At 37.6% G+C, this 16457-nt stretch overlaps 1 protein-coding gene across 2 annotated transcripts in view; it reads left to right on the top strand.

The window, feature by feature from the left end:
* The window catches only part of HEXB (hexosaminidase subunit beta), a 69785-nt gene that overhangs the window by 36416 nt on the left and 16912 nt on the right, over nt 1–16457 (top strand). For both annotated transcript variants that reach the window (XM_058169184.1, XM_058169183.1), the window contains exons 2-6: nt 808–959; nt 2422–2487; nt 4417–4463; nt 6319–6429; nt 10209–10310. In XM_058169184.1, coding sequence (XP_058025167.1) covers nt 808–959; nt 2422–2487; nt 4417–4463; nt 6319–6429; nt 10209–10310 — 478 coding nt within the window. The remainder of the gene's footprint in view (nt 1–807; nt 960–2421; nt 2488–4416; nt 4464–6318; nt 6430–10208; nt 10311–16457) is intronic.

A 16457-nucleotide genomic window follows, 5' to 3' on the forward strand; every position in this document is an offset into this window, starting at 1 on the left:
TTGATGGTGGAGATTCTCAGCATACTTCAGTGAAGCAACAGTCAGTAGGACATGCATAGTTAATGCTCCCTTCTATTATATGTAGGATATAAGTGATCTCAGAGATCACTTCCTTCCAACTTAGAACAATCTTTCCCAAAGTGGTACCTTCAGAATATACCATTGGCAACATAAAATATCTGCAGCGGCATGTAAATATAATAAATAAATAATCACACAAATGAAATAATGTCATAAAATAACCAGATTACAGAATTCACATCATTTGTGCAGCAGTGTTATGACATTATCAATTCAAAGGCTGTTGCTGCAATTACGGTAGTCTCCATGTTGGCTGGAAATTGTGGGTGGGTGTTGAGAGAGGATCTTAAAAATAATACAAATTTTTCTGAATTTCAAAACCCAAAGTTTAACAAAGAATTAGTATATTCAGATCAAGTTAAACGTTCTGTTTCAGTAATGGGGAGTTATACAGATATGCTATTTCTTGTCTTATTGACTTTCAGTTTAGTTCAATGTTTGAACATTATAGTTAGAACAAGCCATGGTTCAACGTGATGAAACCATTGTTGATTCACATATTGCTGTGGGGATCAAGGTTCAAGGAAATTATTTCTGACCCGAAATAATTTGAAAACTTGTTAAAATAACACAAAATATTAATACTGTATAATCTTTCAATTATGAAAAAATAAACAATAGCTTGTCTTTTTTTTTTAATTCTTAGATTTGTGTTTCTTTAGTTTCTGACAAACTTCAAAACAAACTTTGAATAACATTTTTCTCTGCCACTGAATTTACTTCCAGGTATTATGAATATATGTTTGGATATCCCAAATGGCAGAATCAAGATGAGAAAAAATCCCTATGTGAAACAGAATTGTCCTTGCTTCAGGTGATTATCACTTCAAAGGATTCTGAATGTGATAAATTCCCTAGTATTACATCAGATGAAGCCTGTGAGTATCTGACAATATAAATATGTACAGAATTGTGCCTGTTTTCTGTCTTCCTTATTTTCTTACATCTTATGGGTATGCTATTGGATGCTATTTTAATCATCTGTAATAACCACCTTCTTACCTAATAATTTTATCTGGTGAGTAATTGAATAAAATATTGCGATATTGCAGGTCAAAATTTCTTTAATGACTCATTGTGACTAATATATGTTTTTATGATACAGTTACATATATAGTGTCAGCCCTTTAAGGTAGTTCAGATAGGAAACTAAAATAGGTTTCCTTCACTAGGTTGCAGTAACAGAATTTTGCATATCTGAAAGCACTTCTGCCTTCCCCTGCCTTTACTTTCTAGAGAACTAGGGAGGATTCCTTCTGAGACATTTCCCACATCCCCATTCCCTGTAGCTTGATATATTTTTTTTGTTTGACCTGTGACCTCTGGCTCTTCCTGCTGACTCCCAAGGTTATATTCACAACCCACTACTCATAGCTTATCTAGTTATAAAGATAGATGGAGATGGATGGTATTTACCCAGTCAAATAATTCACTGTGCAAATTGGATGATATATTTTGATAATTGAAATATTTGATGAACGCAAATGGGACAGGAAATAAAATCCAATATTCTATCAGATGGGTCCTTCTCAAAGATACACGATTCAATTCCTCATTCTGAATCTTTTTTCCATCCCCTTCCCCATGCAATTCATTAGTATTCCACATGCTCAGGAGTCAATGCACTGATTTTGGAAAGCCTCATTGAAGGCTTTACTTTTAATAAAATACAGGGAGAATAATAAGGATTCTGAATTTCAGTGGAAGGAATGCTGCTTAATTGTGATCCTGTTAACATTACTTTTTTCCCTCTAATCTATTTAGGTATGTGGGTATCTGTGAATGAATGGCCTTGAACATTTTCTAAGATGGAGGAAATTTCATTTTCTTTTCAGAGCAATGTATCTGCAAATGGACATAAATGCATTTCTGTTTGTGTTTTGTCTTTGCGTTTTAGCTAGAAATCTTAGTACATGTGAAAGGCATTAGAGTACAACAACACCTATTGATCCCATCCATGGAGAAAACTGTTGTAGCCATATGCAGTACTGTGAGCTTCTTAGAAATGTTTGCTGATTTCTCCTGTTGCACTGCCAAAACAGATGAGGTGTGAATCAGGTTCACAAACTTGTTCCCTGAGCAACTTCATTCGGTTTGGGAAATCACAAGTAACATAAGACCTGATGTCAAGAAATGTTTATTCCTTAAAGGCTGCTTGTAGTGGGAAAGTCACTTGCTCTGTATTGGCTTAGTTTCCTTTCATTAGACCCGTAGAATACCTGCTTCCACATTTGGTTTGCGCATATAACCACTCAGTGTGCTAATTTTCGAAGTGGTTGTTTCATGGTTTGTTTTACTGAATAATAATAATTCTATATTGAACATTTTTTCCCTTTTAAGATCATCTCCAAGTATCAAAGCCCACATCTGTGTTAAAAGCAGACAAAGTTTGGGGAGTATTAAGAGGTGAGTCTCAAAATAACAGGATGAAAATTTCCTACTCAGCATGCTCTTATCATCATGATAATTATTATCGTAATAATATTTAATGAAATATCCTAATGATTAATTAGCATAATGATATTTCGGATGGTCCAAGCCTCACTTGGAAGAATCATCTTTCTGCATAGGAGTTCTCTTTAGCAATCATGGTTAATACTGATATAAACCTATGCCCTTTCAAATGTCTGCTCTGTTTTGAAAACTATCTGTTGACAGTGTCAACACAATCTGTGGCAATGGATATTGTTGTCAGGTCCATTATTATGTCCTGCCATTCTGTTGGAAAGGTAGGAGGAGGATGGCTTGTTGGCATTTTTCGCATGCTTTTGCTTTTGCTCTAACTGCTTGGGAATTAGGATGGGGATTGCCTTCAGAGACGAGCAGACTCCCTTCCAGCCAGTTCCAGCCTAGTTCCAAGGCCATCATACCCTGAGAGTGAGCTGTTATCTGCCTAGCACCTCAGTGTTCTCAAAACAACCTTCCGGTGGCTGCTGGTGAACTGGTCAGGAGGTTGGGATTGGGGACATGAAAGAATTGCTTTGTGCTTTGCATGGGCTTTTTCAGATTTTGCCTGACTTTATTGCAACCACATTCTTTCAGTAAAAGTTCTTTTGATTCAACTCGATGGGTTCAAGAGTTTTGCTTTCCTGAGGGACCAGCTGGCGCAGGTCCTTATGTATTGCATTAAAAAAAACCTCTTATTTATTTTTCCTAAATCTATTTTAAATTAGCTTTATTAGGTGACTCAAATTCTAGTTTCTCATATAATCCCACCTCTTATATTACGTTAAAAGTTTTATTATATTGACTTTTCTCCCAAACAGTAAGGTTATTTTTTTAAAATATGGGTCATGTTAAAAGCTGAGTATAGACAGTTGTAACCTGTCTGTGATGGGGTCCATACTATACTATAATCAATTGGAAACATAAATGTAAATTAGGTTACAAAACATTAATAGCCCATCCAGTATTTACCACAGGGTTGGCTTTGCTGTTCCTGCAAATATTCAGAGGAAAAGATGAGACAGGAAATATAAGTGACGCGGGCTTCTTCGTCTTTCATTTCTCAACCTTTTCAAAAGAAGAGCTTTTCAAAAGAAGAGCTCATATTCCCTGCATACTGTGTAAGATGCAGGTTGTGCCACAAATAAATCCCATTTGAGCTCTATATCTATCCATTTTTCCTCTTTAAAAGAAAGTTTAGAAATTTAGGAACAAGACCCACTGTGTTGTGACCCAGACCCAAGTAAGTAGTAATAAACTTAGTCCGTAGAAAAACAAACTTTATTCAAACATCTGGGAATTACTTTATTCCCAGAGTCGTTCAACTCAAAGTAAAACAAATGCCTCCCAACACAAATTCCTCAGTTATCTCACAAATCTTAGTCCAATCAGGCAAACTGCCAAAGGCCCTTCCTGGCAAACGTCCAGAAGCCACAAAAACAAAACCATACACAAAGCAGAAGACGCAGCAGAAGACGCAGCTACAACATTGTTTTCAGGCAAAGCTGAAAAACCGGTGCTGGTCTGTTTTAAGCCTTATGGGAGAGGCCAATCATCTCTTGGCCCTACTCCCGAGTTGTCTTCTCTGCTTGAGCTGCTCTTGCCTTCTGGCAGCTCTTCTCATGCGTGCATTAGGAACAGGCTCCTCCTGTTCCTCTGCCTCATTACTATCAGTCTCTGGAGGCTCTGGAGTCCACACCTCACTTCCCGATGGCCCTGGCCTCACCTCAGCCTCATCGCTTTCCGACTCCGTTGCCAGCTCCGTAGGCTGCTGATGGACCACAACACACTGTTTACTTAAACCTCTTTGGAATTTCTAAGTGATTCTTGCTTCAAAACAATTTTCTTGCAGGTTCAGGAATAAAATTCTATCTCTCTGTCTCTTTCCAGGTTTGGAAACTTTTAGCCAGTTATTATATGAAGATGATTGTGGAAGTGTGAGTATCTCAGCTGGTACATTATTTTCTTCAGGGTTGCCTTTAGCACTTCCATCTGTTGCTGTTTGTCACAGGTGTCAAACTCACCGTGTCACATTGCCGTCACATGGCGTATTGTGATGTTTTTTCCCTTCACAGAGCTGGGGTGGGTGTGGCCTGCGTGTGACACATCCGGCCCGCAGGCCACCAGTTTGACACCCCTGTGATGTGATTTGAGATTATTTTGAGAGGTAATATTAACATATTGGAACGATTGCAACATCTATGCCGGTTAGGGATGGACACTCTTCTACCGTTTTACCTGTTACTCTTCCATGAGATATTCGTCTGCCGAACTATTACGACTGCGAGGTTCCCCCGCCTCGCAGGAATGGCCCTCCAAGCTATCGAGGGCCTACCTTAACGAAGGGTCTTGGGACCCAGAGAGGTGGCATAAGAAGAACTTGTGGGGATTTTTAATTTTAATGGGTTTTTAGAATTTTAAACATTTTTTAAAGTTTTAGGTCAATTGTTTAATAAGTTTTTTAACTCTTGTTTTAATTGTATATTGTATTGTTTGTTTTATTTTGGCTGTACACCGCCCTGAGTCCTTCGGGAGAAGGGCGGTATAGAAATCTAATAAATAATAATAAATAATAATAATAATAATAATAATACATATATTTATTGAGAACAATATTTTAATACAATAAAGTAATACTGCAGAAGTCAGAAAGTTTTCAGACCCTCTTCACTTTTGTCAATTTTGTTATGCTGCAACCTGATTCTACAGTTGTTGAAATTCATTTTTTTCCTCATTAATCTACATTTAGTACCCCATAATGACAAAGTAAAAACAGAATTTTAGAAATGTCTATAAATTTATTAAAAAGAAAAAAACCCCTGAAATATCACATTGTCATAGAATTTAGACCTCTTCATTCAATACTTTGTTGAAGCACCTTTGACAGCAATTATAGTCTTGAGTCTTTGATGTGACAAGCTTTGCACACATGGATTGAGGAATTTTCTGCCATTCTTCCTTGCAAATCTACTCAAGCTCCATCAGTGGAGAGCCATTTTCAGGTCTAAAATTTTGTTTTCACTTTGTCATTATGGGGTACTGAGTATAGATTAATGAGAAAAAAATGAATTTTAATGACTTAGTCTGCAGCATAACAAAATTGACAAAAGTGAAGGGGATCTGAATACTTTCTGAATGCCCTGTAATTTTTCTGCTGAAATTCTATTAACTCTATTTAGTAATTTTATCTACAGTGTATCTACCTATCTATTTGCCTACCTATCTATAATATATCATTTCAACCTTGAGTTTCCAATATTCTCTGGTCTATTATTTATTACTTATATTTTAGCAGGACTAAACTGAGAGTCCTTTATTTGGCTGATTGTTGGGAAAACTTTCACCATGTGACTATATCAACTTGGTTATGATAGGAGTTGCTGTCCCAAAAAATTTGGGATAATAACTGGAGGAAGGCAAGGCATAGAGTCAAAAATAAGCAGAAGGCACAATTGCAAATTATTTATTTGCTTATAATCTTTGGAACTGTATGCCAATATTTTATTGAAGTTTACATAAGCAGTATTTATATTTGAATATAATATATACATTAATGTTTTGTTTGCAGGTAATAAAATATAGCCTTTCCAAAGAGAAGGAATAGTAGTAATTTCTTTACATAAATACATAATTTTTCAAATCTATGGCTAAATGCATTGCAAGATATTGATAACTTTTATATGCTAGAAAGTGAAGCTTAACACCTGAATAAATGTATCTTAACACAAAAGTCAAATCTGATTATCTACCACATTCCTCACATGCATATGGCTCTTTTGTTTGTTTCAACAGTATTTTGTTAATGAGTCTGTCATAAGTGACTTTCCAAGATTTGCATATCGAGGAATCTTGCTTGATACATCACGACATTTCCTGCCACTGAAAGTTATTCAAACTAATTTGGTAAGTGATCCAGATTATATGCTGAGTCAGCTTGGTATATGAAGCTGTAGTTGCCATCCATCTACTAGAAGATTCTAGTAGACATATAAAACGAGTTTCTTACTATAAATGAGTAAGATAGATGTATCAATCTCTGCATGTTGTGGGTGAGTTTTGACTTAAGGCTTCCATTATAATATTTACTGTTGTTATTCCTTATTCAATTTATGTCTTGCCTACCTTCCCAGAGTGCATTCTGTGTGGTTAATAATTTTAGAAAAACTTAAGTACTTGTACCCTTCAATTTATGACCATTTGTTCAGTGACTATTCAAAGTTACTACACCACTGAATGAAGTTACAGCTGTAGTATCACCCCTATGATCATGTGATCAAAATTTAGGCACTTGGCAGCGCACATGAACCTATGGTTTGGGAACTCATTCTCAATTCTTCAAATCGGGCACATCGTTCCAAACAGTTTGCCCCACTCTCTCAATGCTTCAAAAGTTTTCAGAGAAAGCTTTTGAGGTCTTCCCCAGGTCTTGTGGGAACATATGCACTATTTAGAGCAATGGTTCTCAACCTTTATAGTGCTGCGACCCCTTTAATACAATTCCCCATGATGTGGTGACCCCTTTAATACAATTCCCTACGATGTGGCGACCCCCAACCATAAAATTATTTTCGTTTTGAATTTATCGTGCCTGAAGCCGTATTGGCTAGTGATCTGAACTGCTTGCGATTGCCTTGAGGACGGAGGCATTAAAGCGGAGACTCTCCCCTATTAAGTTTATCGCGCCTGAAGCCAGATTAGGCTAGCGATTGGGAGTGATTACAGCTGGCTTGAGAGGGAGACATCAGAGCAAAGATTTCTCTCTTTTTTAATTCATCGCGCCTGAAGCCGAATTCGGCTAGCGATTTGAAGAGCCTGAAGCTGGCTTGTGGAGTCAACCATTGGAGCGCGATTCTTCAACTCACAAGTATACTTCCCATATTTCTGATGGTCTTAGGCGACCCCTGGCAAATCGTTATTCGACCCCCAAAGGGGTCCCGACCCACAGGTTGAGAACCGCTGATTTAGAGAATGGCAGATGCCCTTTTCTCATGATGCTTCAGGAAAAAAACACACAAATTTTCCAAAGGATCATGATAATGAAGCAAACAAGTGGCCTCAGGGAAAAGTCCGAGCATGGCCAACAACTTCCTCTCTTACAATAGGGCCAGGCTGTGGGTGCCTCACCAACAGCAAGAGGAAAACGGCAAAGGTTAGCGAGGCATGGAAGAGCCTGTGGAGTGTAGGGTACACAGATGAGGCATGCTGCACTGTGGTGCTGGGATGGGCTGTGGTGGCTGAGGCTTCCCAGGCTGTGGTGTGCTGGGCCAGATGAGATTTCCCAGGATGACTGCAGCTTTGAATTGTGCTGTAGCTCAGAGACTTGTTGCAACTCTAGAGCCATGTGACACCAAGAATCTCCTGAGCCACAGCATATTCTTTCCCGGCTTCTCTGTATTCATACCACACTGCCGCACTCTCCCCATTTACATGTGGTCTGCACAAGGCTCCCAGGCCCTACCCCTGAGCTCCTTACCTGGGATTCCCTCTGCTTAACAAATCCCATGTCTAGAATTATGATGGCAACCAGAAAAGGTGGGATTTTGATCACTGTGTGGTCATGTGACATCTCCCTTTAAAAATGCATCACTTAGCGATGAAAATTCTGGTCCCAATTGGGATTGTAAATCAAGAACTATCCCTAATTTAAATCAGATTATAACCTATTGAGTAATTAAAGAAAGCAGAAAGATTGGAGACTGAGTACAGCTTCAAAGGGAACAGATTCCATAGCTTGGTAATAATAGAGAACACTCTTTTCTACATGTCTAATAACAGATTTGGATAACAAATTATCTTTAAGAGTGGCTTTTCTACTGACAATGTAAATGGCATCCATTTGAAGAAATTATAATGTTTTGCTTTGAAATTCACGCAAAACTCAGGAATTAAAACTTGATTGGGAAAGGGACTTTGCAGCCCATAAATCTGCCACTTGTAAAATGTTATGTAGAATCAATGTTTTCTATTGCTCAAGCCTCAAATTTATGGGTTACATAAATTTCCTTTCCCAGTCGAGTTTGATTCTTAATACTGGCATGTGTATCCCAGGTCTTCCAGAATGCACTTTTTATTGTATAGTTGCTGAAAAACCAAGTTCTCACAGACCAAATAAAATGGACTTGGCTGAGAAGAGAAAAATGGGCTTTTTTAAAATTAGAGAAGAGGCTTCAACTTCCATGTTAAAAATGCTAATGCCACCCTTTTAGAATGCTAATAACAAAGCCTAAAATTCTGGGCAACATGAACAAGATGTACCAGTAAAACCATTTTGCACATAACGGTCTGAAGGCAAAATCCAAGATCCATAGACGGGTTTTCATTCAGTGAAAGGATGACCTAGAAAACTAAAGAGTGAATAGCTATTGGAATTTGGCAAAGGAAAAAGGCCAATGAAAAGAGGCCATGGCATGAAATAGCTGGCTCCATACCGGTACTTTCAATGTAAGAACAAATTTGACTGAATAATAAAATACAAGAAAATGCCTATGAGAAAAGGGGAAAGGGGTGGGGAAATAGCAGAAGATCTCTTCTTTTTCATTCAGACTACAGGATGCAGAATGTGTTTAGTTACAGAAGGCAGGTTCTTTAGAATAATAGGAAGAACTTGATTGAATCTATTAATTTAGATTTCTTCACTGAGCAGGGAGAACCTGCTGGCCTAAATATCCTCTTCCCATTAACCCAGGCCTGCTGACAAAACCACATTTATCTTACAATAAAGCAGCAGGTTGAGGGCTAACTGTACCTCAGGGGGAATGATTTTCATTAAGAAGGAGCCACCACTGAGAAGATCTTTATTCATGGTCCCACCAGACAGCAATCCCTAATCAGCGGGACCCAAACATGCAGACAAGAACTCACGTTGTTGCAGGAAATAACAAGACCCAAAATCTCAGAATCAAAGATAGTTGTATTTTGTCTGTGCAAACAAAATAGGTCCAAATTGATATGGCCAAAGCCAAACCTGGACAATTTCCTTAAGGACAAACAAGCATTCTTATACTCGGAAAAACACGGAAACATACATCATCTCAGCCTTGATCAGTTATTGGTTCATACAGATGTGCAAAAAAAAAAGCAGTTTAGACATCTTGCCTTCTTCTTCTGACAGGAAGCTAGCATTTCCTGCTTTGTTTCTTACTTTGCAGCATAACTCGTGTGGTTACTTTGATACTGACATAATGTGTGAAATTGTGATTTGCCCTTTTAACATTGTTCTTCACCTCTTTCTGTTATCTACAGAACAATCTGTTTTTGCTTTTTTGGGGTTCTGCCTTAATGTAGTTTTGAGGAACATGCTTAAGGCCTAAATTTTACACTGTAAAGACATCTACGTAGTCAATATATGCCTATGCATTTCGGCAACATGTGGAAAGCTCTGTGATAAATACCTTCTTTGGCAGCTATCTTGTTTAAGTCATTATATTTGGTTTTTGTGACAGCTTGTTGAAATAAGTTACATAAAATTAAATATCTTGTAAAAATTTATAGTATTTGTATGTAAAGCTTTCTTCCATTGAGTTCTCTCAGTCCTAGAAATAATTTAGTAATTATACAAACAGTGATGAGATTGTTCTCATTGAGAGCATGGTAAAAATCAGATTTTAAATTCCCACGTATATAAATTAATTTTTGGATGTAGAGCATGTCACTAAAATACCATCTTGTCTTTCCTAACACAGGATGCCATGGCCTTTAACAAGTTCAACGTCCTGCATTGGCACATTGTAGATGACCCTTCATTTCCTTATGAAAGTACCACTTTTCCAGAATTGAATGCCCAAGTAAGTAAGAACATGTGGAATCATGTGGCAAGTATTTAAAAAATAAAATTCAGAGTCCTATTTCTCACATAACTTCAGTTATATTAGGCAGGGCCACCATATTGACTGGTAGTGGTGAGCTAACATATCTGAACACTTCCAACCTGTGAAATCTGAAATAGTAATTCAGGGTAATGTTCCAACAGAGTAGATGATTTGTAGTTTACTGAAGTGAATTGAAATTACATTATTTTGATGCTTGACTAGCATCAAATAACATAAAAATCCTAAAACTAAGATACAGATAAAGAATAATATAAAACAATCACAGTCAGCATAATTAAAACTTTCTTAGTTCAAGTACACCATTTTGAATGTTTATGCTATTCACTAAACTTTCAGTGAAAAGGCTATAATAAAATGTAATAGCAATAGCATTTAGACTTAGGCCGCTTCATAATGCTTTCCAGTCCTCTCTAAGCAGTTTACAGAGTCAGCATAATTCCCCCCAACAATCTGGGTCCTCATTTTACCCACCTTGGAAGGATGGAAGGCTGAGTCAACCTTGAGCCTGGTGAGATTCGATCTGCCAAACTGCTGGCAGCCAGTGATCAGCAGAAGTAGCCTGCAGTACTGCACTCTAACCACTGCACCACCGCGGCTCATTGAGAAAGTTTATAGGTAGTCCTCAGTTAACAATGGCAATTGAGACCAGCCATGTATTAGATATGTTTGCCGTCTTGAGTTGACAAAAAAAGGCAAGTTAAAAATCTAAATAAAAACAACAACAACGATGATGATGAGACAGACCAAAGAACTGATTATACAATGCCTTTTGGATTTAGAACTCCAGTTTACTTTGAATCTTATCTTTACACAAAAGTCTCTTCTAAATGTTGCAATGTTCTTCTCCCTGCCCTGCTATTAGACAGGTATCTCAGAACTCCTATAACCTACCACCTGGTTCCTTATTACAATGCGATTTTGCACTGTAGATTTTATTTGGCCTTAGGCCAACATTTAATTTCTCCTTTTTTTTAGTAATAATGCCAAGGTGGTCAAAAGATTACTATGAAGTGTTCAGTATTCCTCTTAGCTAGTAAGGACCTCCGGGTGACTTACAATGTCACCAAGTTCTATGAATTGGTATATGATGCTTCCTGAAGACTCAATTACTTCTATATTTACGGTATTGTTTGTCTTTCTTTTTATCTGTTTGTGCTGTTTTGGTGCTGGCCTTTGGTTGTAACAGTTTTTTATTTGACATGGATTATGTCAATGGCAGAGCAGCAGATTTATTCCTATTAACACAATGGTATCCTAGAAAGCATAAAAATAACTCTATAAAGAATACACAAAGCCATCTTCTTTCCTGCCTTTTTCAATTACCAACTTCATGTTTCATGGGCTAGATCTTCAGAGATACTGCAACCATGCTCAGTTTTTCATCCATAAAAGTCATTTGCCAGTCCCTCAATATATGCATAGTCACTCAGAAAAATAATGTATAGGGAGCTTCTGGGGTGGCGTCATGCTGGTGTGGTGTAAAAAGACGGGACTCCATTCTTTTTGCCCGATTTTTTTGTGTCTGGAGACTGGCAACGGTAAAGTTGGACCCTGTAGAGGACAGCAAAAGAAAAGGGAACACTTGGAGGCGGGGTGAAGGGTGATCCCTCGTCGTGGAGGGTGGATTCCCTGAAATCTGACACAGAAGAGACCAGCTGCTCCTTTGGCTAGGTCCAGAGGCGTGACGGCCGAGCAAATGGCAAGGAAGTGAAAGAGTGATAAACAGCAGGAAGTATCCGCGGTAAAAGTTTAAACAAAAATAGGACACCGTACTACTTCTCTAAGCTGAAGAAATCTGCCAAGAAGTGGCTGAGTGAGCTCCCAAAGTGTGAAAAGCAGCGCCTAAGCGGTGGGAGTGGAAAAGGGGGGGGGGAAAGTAAGCAGAAAGAGACAGTATCGAATGGACCGAGAGTGAAAGTATTTGTGTATTGTGAATGGTGATCTGAAAGACTGCCTTATTTAAAGACTGGGAGATTTGCTGTAATAGAGACAATAGTGTGGGATTTATACTGAGAGCAAAGGAACAACAGATTGTTCTTGGAAAGGAAAAAAAAGAGAGAGAGACGAAGAAGCTGTGAGAAGGGACAGTGACTGTGCAGTTTATTGATAGCAACCATTTCCCATCTTGGAGAACGTCAAGTAGCAGTGAATTTAGAAAGCATAAAGATTAAGGAAAGAAAAAAAACCTGATTACTAGGGTGATAACTCTGGAGTGGGATTTAATTATAATCAATTGACTATCTTTTATATCTTTTATATATTAATATATTTCTATACCTTTTAGTGAATAGATTCTAATATATTAATTGTTTCCCCCCTCTCTTTTTTTATATACCTATATTTAGTTATAAAATACTTTCTTTTTTATAGATTTATAAATTGACTATAGAATTGGTCCTGTTTCTTTGTTTATTATATTTATATTGTTAAACTGGATTGATTTAAGATATTAATTTAGGATTAATTTAGGATATTGTATGTTTGATTTCAAATAGACAAAAATAGAAAAAAATAGTGCTGTATATAATAGTTGATTGGTATATTAATAGTAAACAGATTTTACATTTGATTAGATTACATTTGCATTTTATTCAGACAAAAGCCAGGAAAAGCTCCAGGCCCAGACAAGATAACTCTTTCTTGCTTAAAAGTCTGTGCTGACCAATTGGCCCCCATCTTCACCCATATTTTCAATAAATCACTAGAGATGTGTTATGTTCCTTCTTGCTTCAAACGCTCTACCATCATCCCAGTGCCGAAGAAGCCCACCATCAAGGAACTGAATGACTACAGACCAGTTGCTTTAACATCTGTAGTCATGAAAACCTTTGAAAGGCTAGTGCTTTCCTACCTGAAAACCATCATGGATCCGCTGTTAGACCCCTTGCAATTTGCATACCGAGCAAATAGATCAACAGATGATGCTGTTAATATGGCTCTGCACTACATCCTACAACATCTTGAGTCTCCAAAGACCTATGCAAGGGTCCTTTTTGTAGACTTTAGTTCAGCATTCAATACCATCATTCCAGACATTCTTCTAACTAAGCTAAACCAGCTACAGGTACCGGAACAGACTTGTAAGTGGATCACAAGCTTCCTAACAAACAGGAAGCAGCAGGTGAAGCTAAGCAAGATCACATCAAATACCTGTACAATTAGCACAGGGACCCCCCCAAGGCTGTGTGCTCTCCCCACTTCTCTTCTCTCTGTATACCAATGACTGCATCTCCAATGATCCATCTGTTAAGCTACTGAAGTTCGCAGATGACACAACAGTGATTGGTCTCATTCGAGACAATGACGAATCCGCATATAGACGAGAGGTCGAACGACTAGCCTTGTGGTGCAACCAAAACAATCTGGAACTGAACACACTCAAAACCGTAGAAATGGTGGTAGACTTTAGGAAAAACCCTTCCATACTTCCACCTCTCACAATACTTGACAACATAGTATCAACATTAGAAACCTTCAAATTTCTGGGTTCTATCATATCGCAAGATCTCAAATGGACAGCTAACATCAAAAACATCATTAAAAAAGGACAACAAAGAATGTTCTTTCTGCGCCAACTCAGTAAGCTCAAACTGCCCAAGGAGCTGCTGATCCAATTCTACAGAGGAATTATTGAGTCTGTCATTTGCACCTCTATAACTGTCTGGTTCGGTTCTGCAACCCAACAAGAAAAACACAGACTTCAGAGGATAATTAGAACTGCAGAAAAAATAATTGCTACCAACCTGCCTTCCATTGAGGACCTGTATACTGCACGAATCAAGAAGAGGGCCGTGAAAATATTTGCAGATCCCTCGCATCCTGGACATAAACTGTTTCAACTCCTACCCTCAAAACGACGCTATAGAGCACTGCACACCAGAACAACTAGACACAAGAACAGTTTTTCCCCAAAGGCCATCACTCTGCTAAACAAATAATTCCCTCAACACTGTCAGACTATTTACTGAATCTGCACTACTATTAATCGTTTCATAGTTCCCATCACCAATCTCTTTCCACTTATGACTGTATGACTATAACTTGTTGCTGGCAATCCTTATGATTTATATTGATATATTGATCATCAATTGTGTTGTAAATGTTGTACCTTGATGAACGTATCTTTTCTTTTATGTACACTGAGAGCATATGCACCAAGACAAATTCCTTGTGTGTCCAATCACACTTGGCCAATAAAATTCTATGTCATGTCATGTCATTTAGTATAATCTTGGTAGAGATAAAAGCTAGACCTTTTTATAATATAGGATTAAACTCTGTATGGTACGGTGGAGCAATTTCTTTCAAGTACTCAAAATGTCAAACACATCCACAGTTACGAAAACAGTTAAGAAAGCAACCCCAGGAACAGCCTCTCCTGCAGGACAAAAATTAATAACAGATATGCTAAATTCTGAGAAACCAGGATCAGTCCCAATACTGCAGAATATACAAATAGCATTAAACATGATTCAGGAAGTAATGATGAAAACCCAGGACTCAGTGACTAACAACCATGAAGAAATGAAAGGAGACATTAAAAAATTGGATGATAAGATGGAAAAGATTCAAGAAACAATAGCAAAAAACGAGCAAAGAATTAAACAGGTAGAAGCAAGAATAGAACAAACCAAAAAGAAACTGGAAGATACGGCAGAGAAATTAATAGCAATAAACAGAGAGATGGAAGAGACGATAATCCATTTAGAGTTAGAAAGATCTTATTTCTACTTAAGATTCCAGAACGTAAAAGAAAATAAAGAAGAAGACCTTTGTAACCTCATGACGGAAGTGTTGGTGGAGTCGATGCAAATGAATAAACAGGAAATCCAAAATAATATTGATGAAGCATATCGTGTACATACATACCAGCTATACGTGACGATACAGGCTTCCTCATGAAGTTCACTTAAGGTTCACAAAAAAATCAGTACAAGATGAAATTTATAGAAGAACAAGTAATTTATAAGGGAAAGGAAATTATTATACTAAAACAACTATCGAAAAGGGTTCGAGATAAAAGAAGGAATTATCAGTTCCTCTTCTCAAAATTAATAAAACAAAGAATTATGTTTCGTTGGTTAGTCCCTGAAGGAATGTTAATATCCTGGGGGGATAAAAAATTAAGAGTAGACATGGTCGACAAAGCCCAGGAGTTCTATGAACAATGTTTTGGAGAAGAATCGGACAGCAGGGAGGAACTTGAATTAAAGAGCCAAGAGGAATACCTGACAGAGGAAATCGAGACAGACCAAGAACTGAGAGTGGCAACAAAATAGGGACCCCAAGAAAGAGAAGGAGTACAGACGAGGCACCAAAAGGAGACAAGAGAAGCAAGACCGACTAATAAGTAGCAAGATGGAAGAAGAGCTGAATTTGTTTTCAGTTAACATAAACTGATTAAATTCACCTATAAAAAGAAGACAGACAATAACTAAGGTACAAAAATTAAATATGGATATCATATGCCTACAGGAAGTGCACATACAAAAGGAAAAAAGTTGTATCTTGGAAGCCTCCAAGCTAGGAAAGTTCTTTACATCATTAGCCAAATCCAAAAAACGGGGAACAGCAGCATACATAAAGGAATGGCTAAGGCCTAAACGATTGTTCGCAGACAAAGAAGGAAGGACATTACTGATAGAAATTAAACGAGTACTAACGATAGAAGGCCATGATCTCCAGATTGGTTGGCACAGTTTTCTCTGGGCTGGGAAAAATAAATACCATACATATTTTCAGAGACACTTATGAAGAAATGCCCTTTTACAAGTTTGGGAGAAAATTAAGAAGGACCATTCTACAAAAGTCCCAGTTTGGCTATCAACTATGGAAGCAATATTACACCCAAATACCACGGATTTGAGTAAAATGCAGAGCTACTCAATGAAAAAGGGGAATTAAAATTAATTCAAGACTTGAAACAAGGATTAAACGTGGAATGGTGGCCATTTCTACAATAAAAACCAGATTCAAAAAAGATCAGGAGCAATATGGCATACATAGAGAACAATTGGATAGAGACAAAATTCTATTAGGATGGGGGGGGGGGAATGATCACAAAAATTTACAATTTTCTCTTAAAATACAAAACGGAAGATG

Source organism: Ahaetulla prasina, chromosome 2 (genome assembly GCF_028640845.1).
Source record: "Ahaetulla prasina isolate Xishuangbanna chromosome 2, ASM2864084v1, whole genome shotgun sequence".
NCBI lineage: Eukaryota > Metazoa > Chordata > Lepidosauria > Squamata > Colubridae > Ahaetulla > Ahaetulla prasina.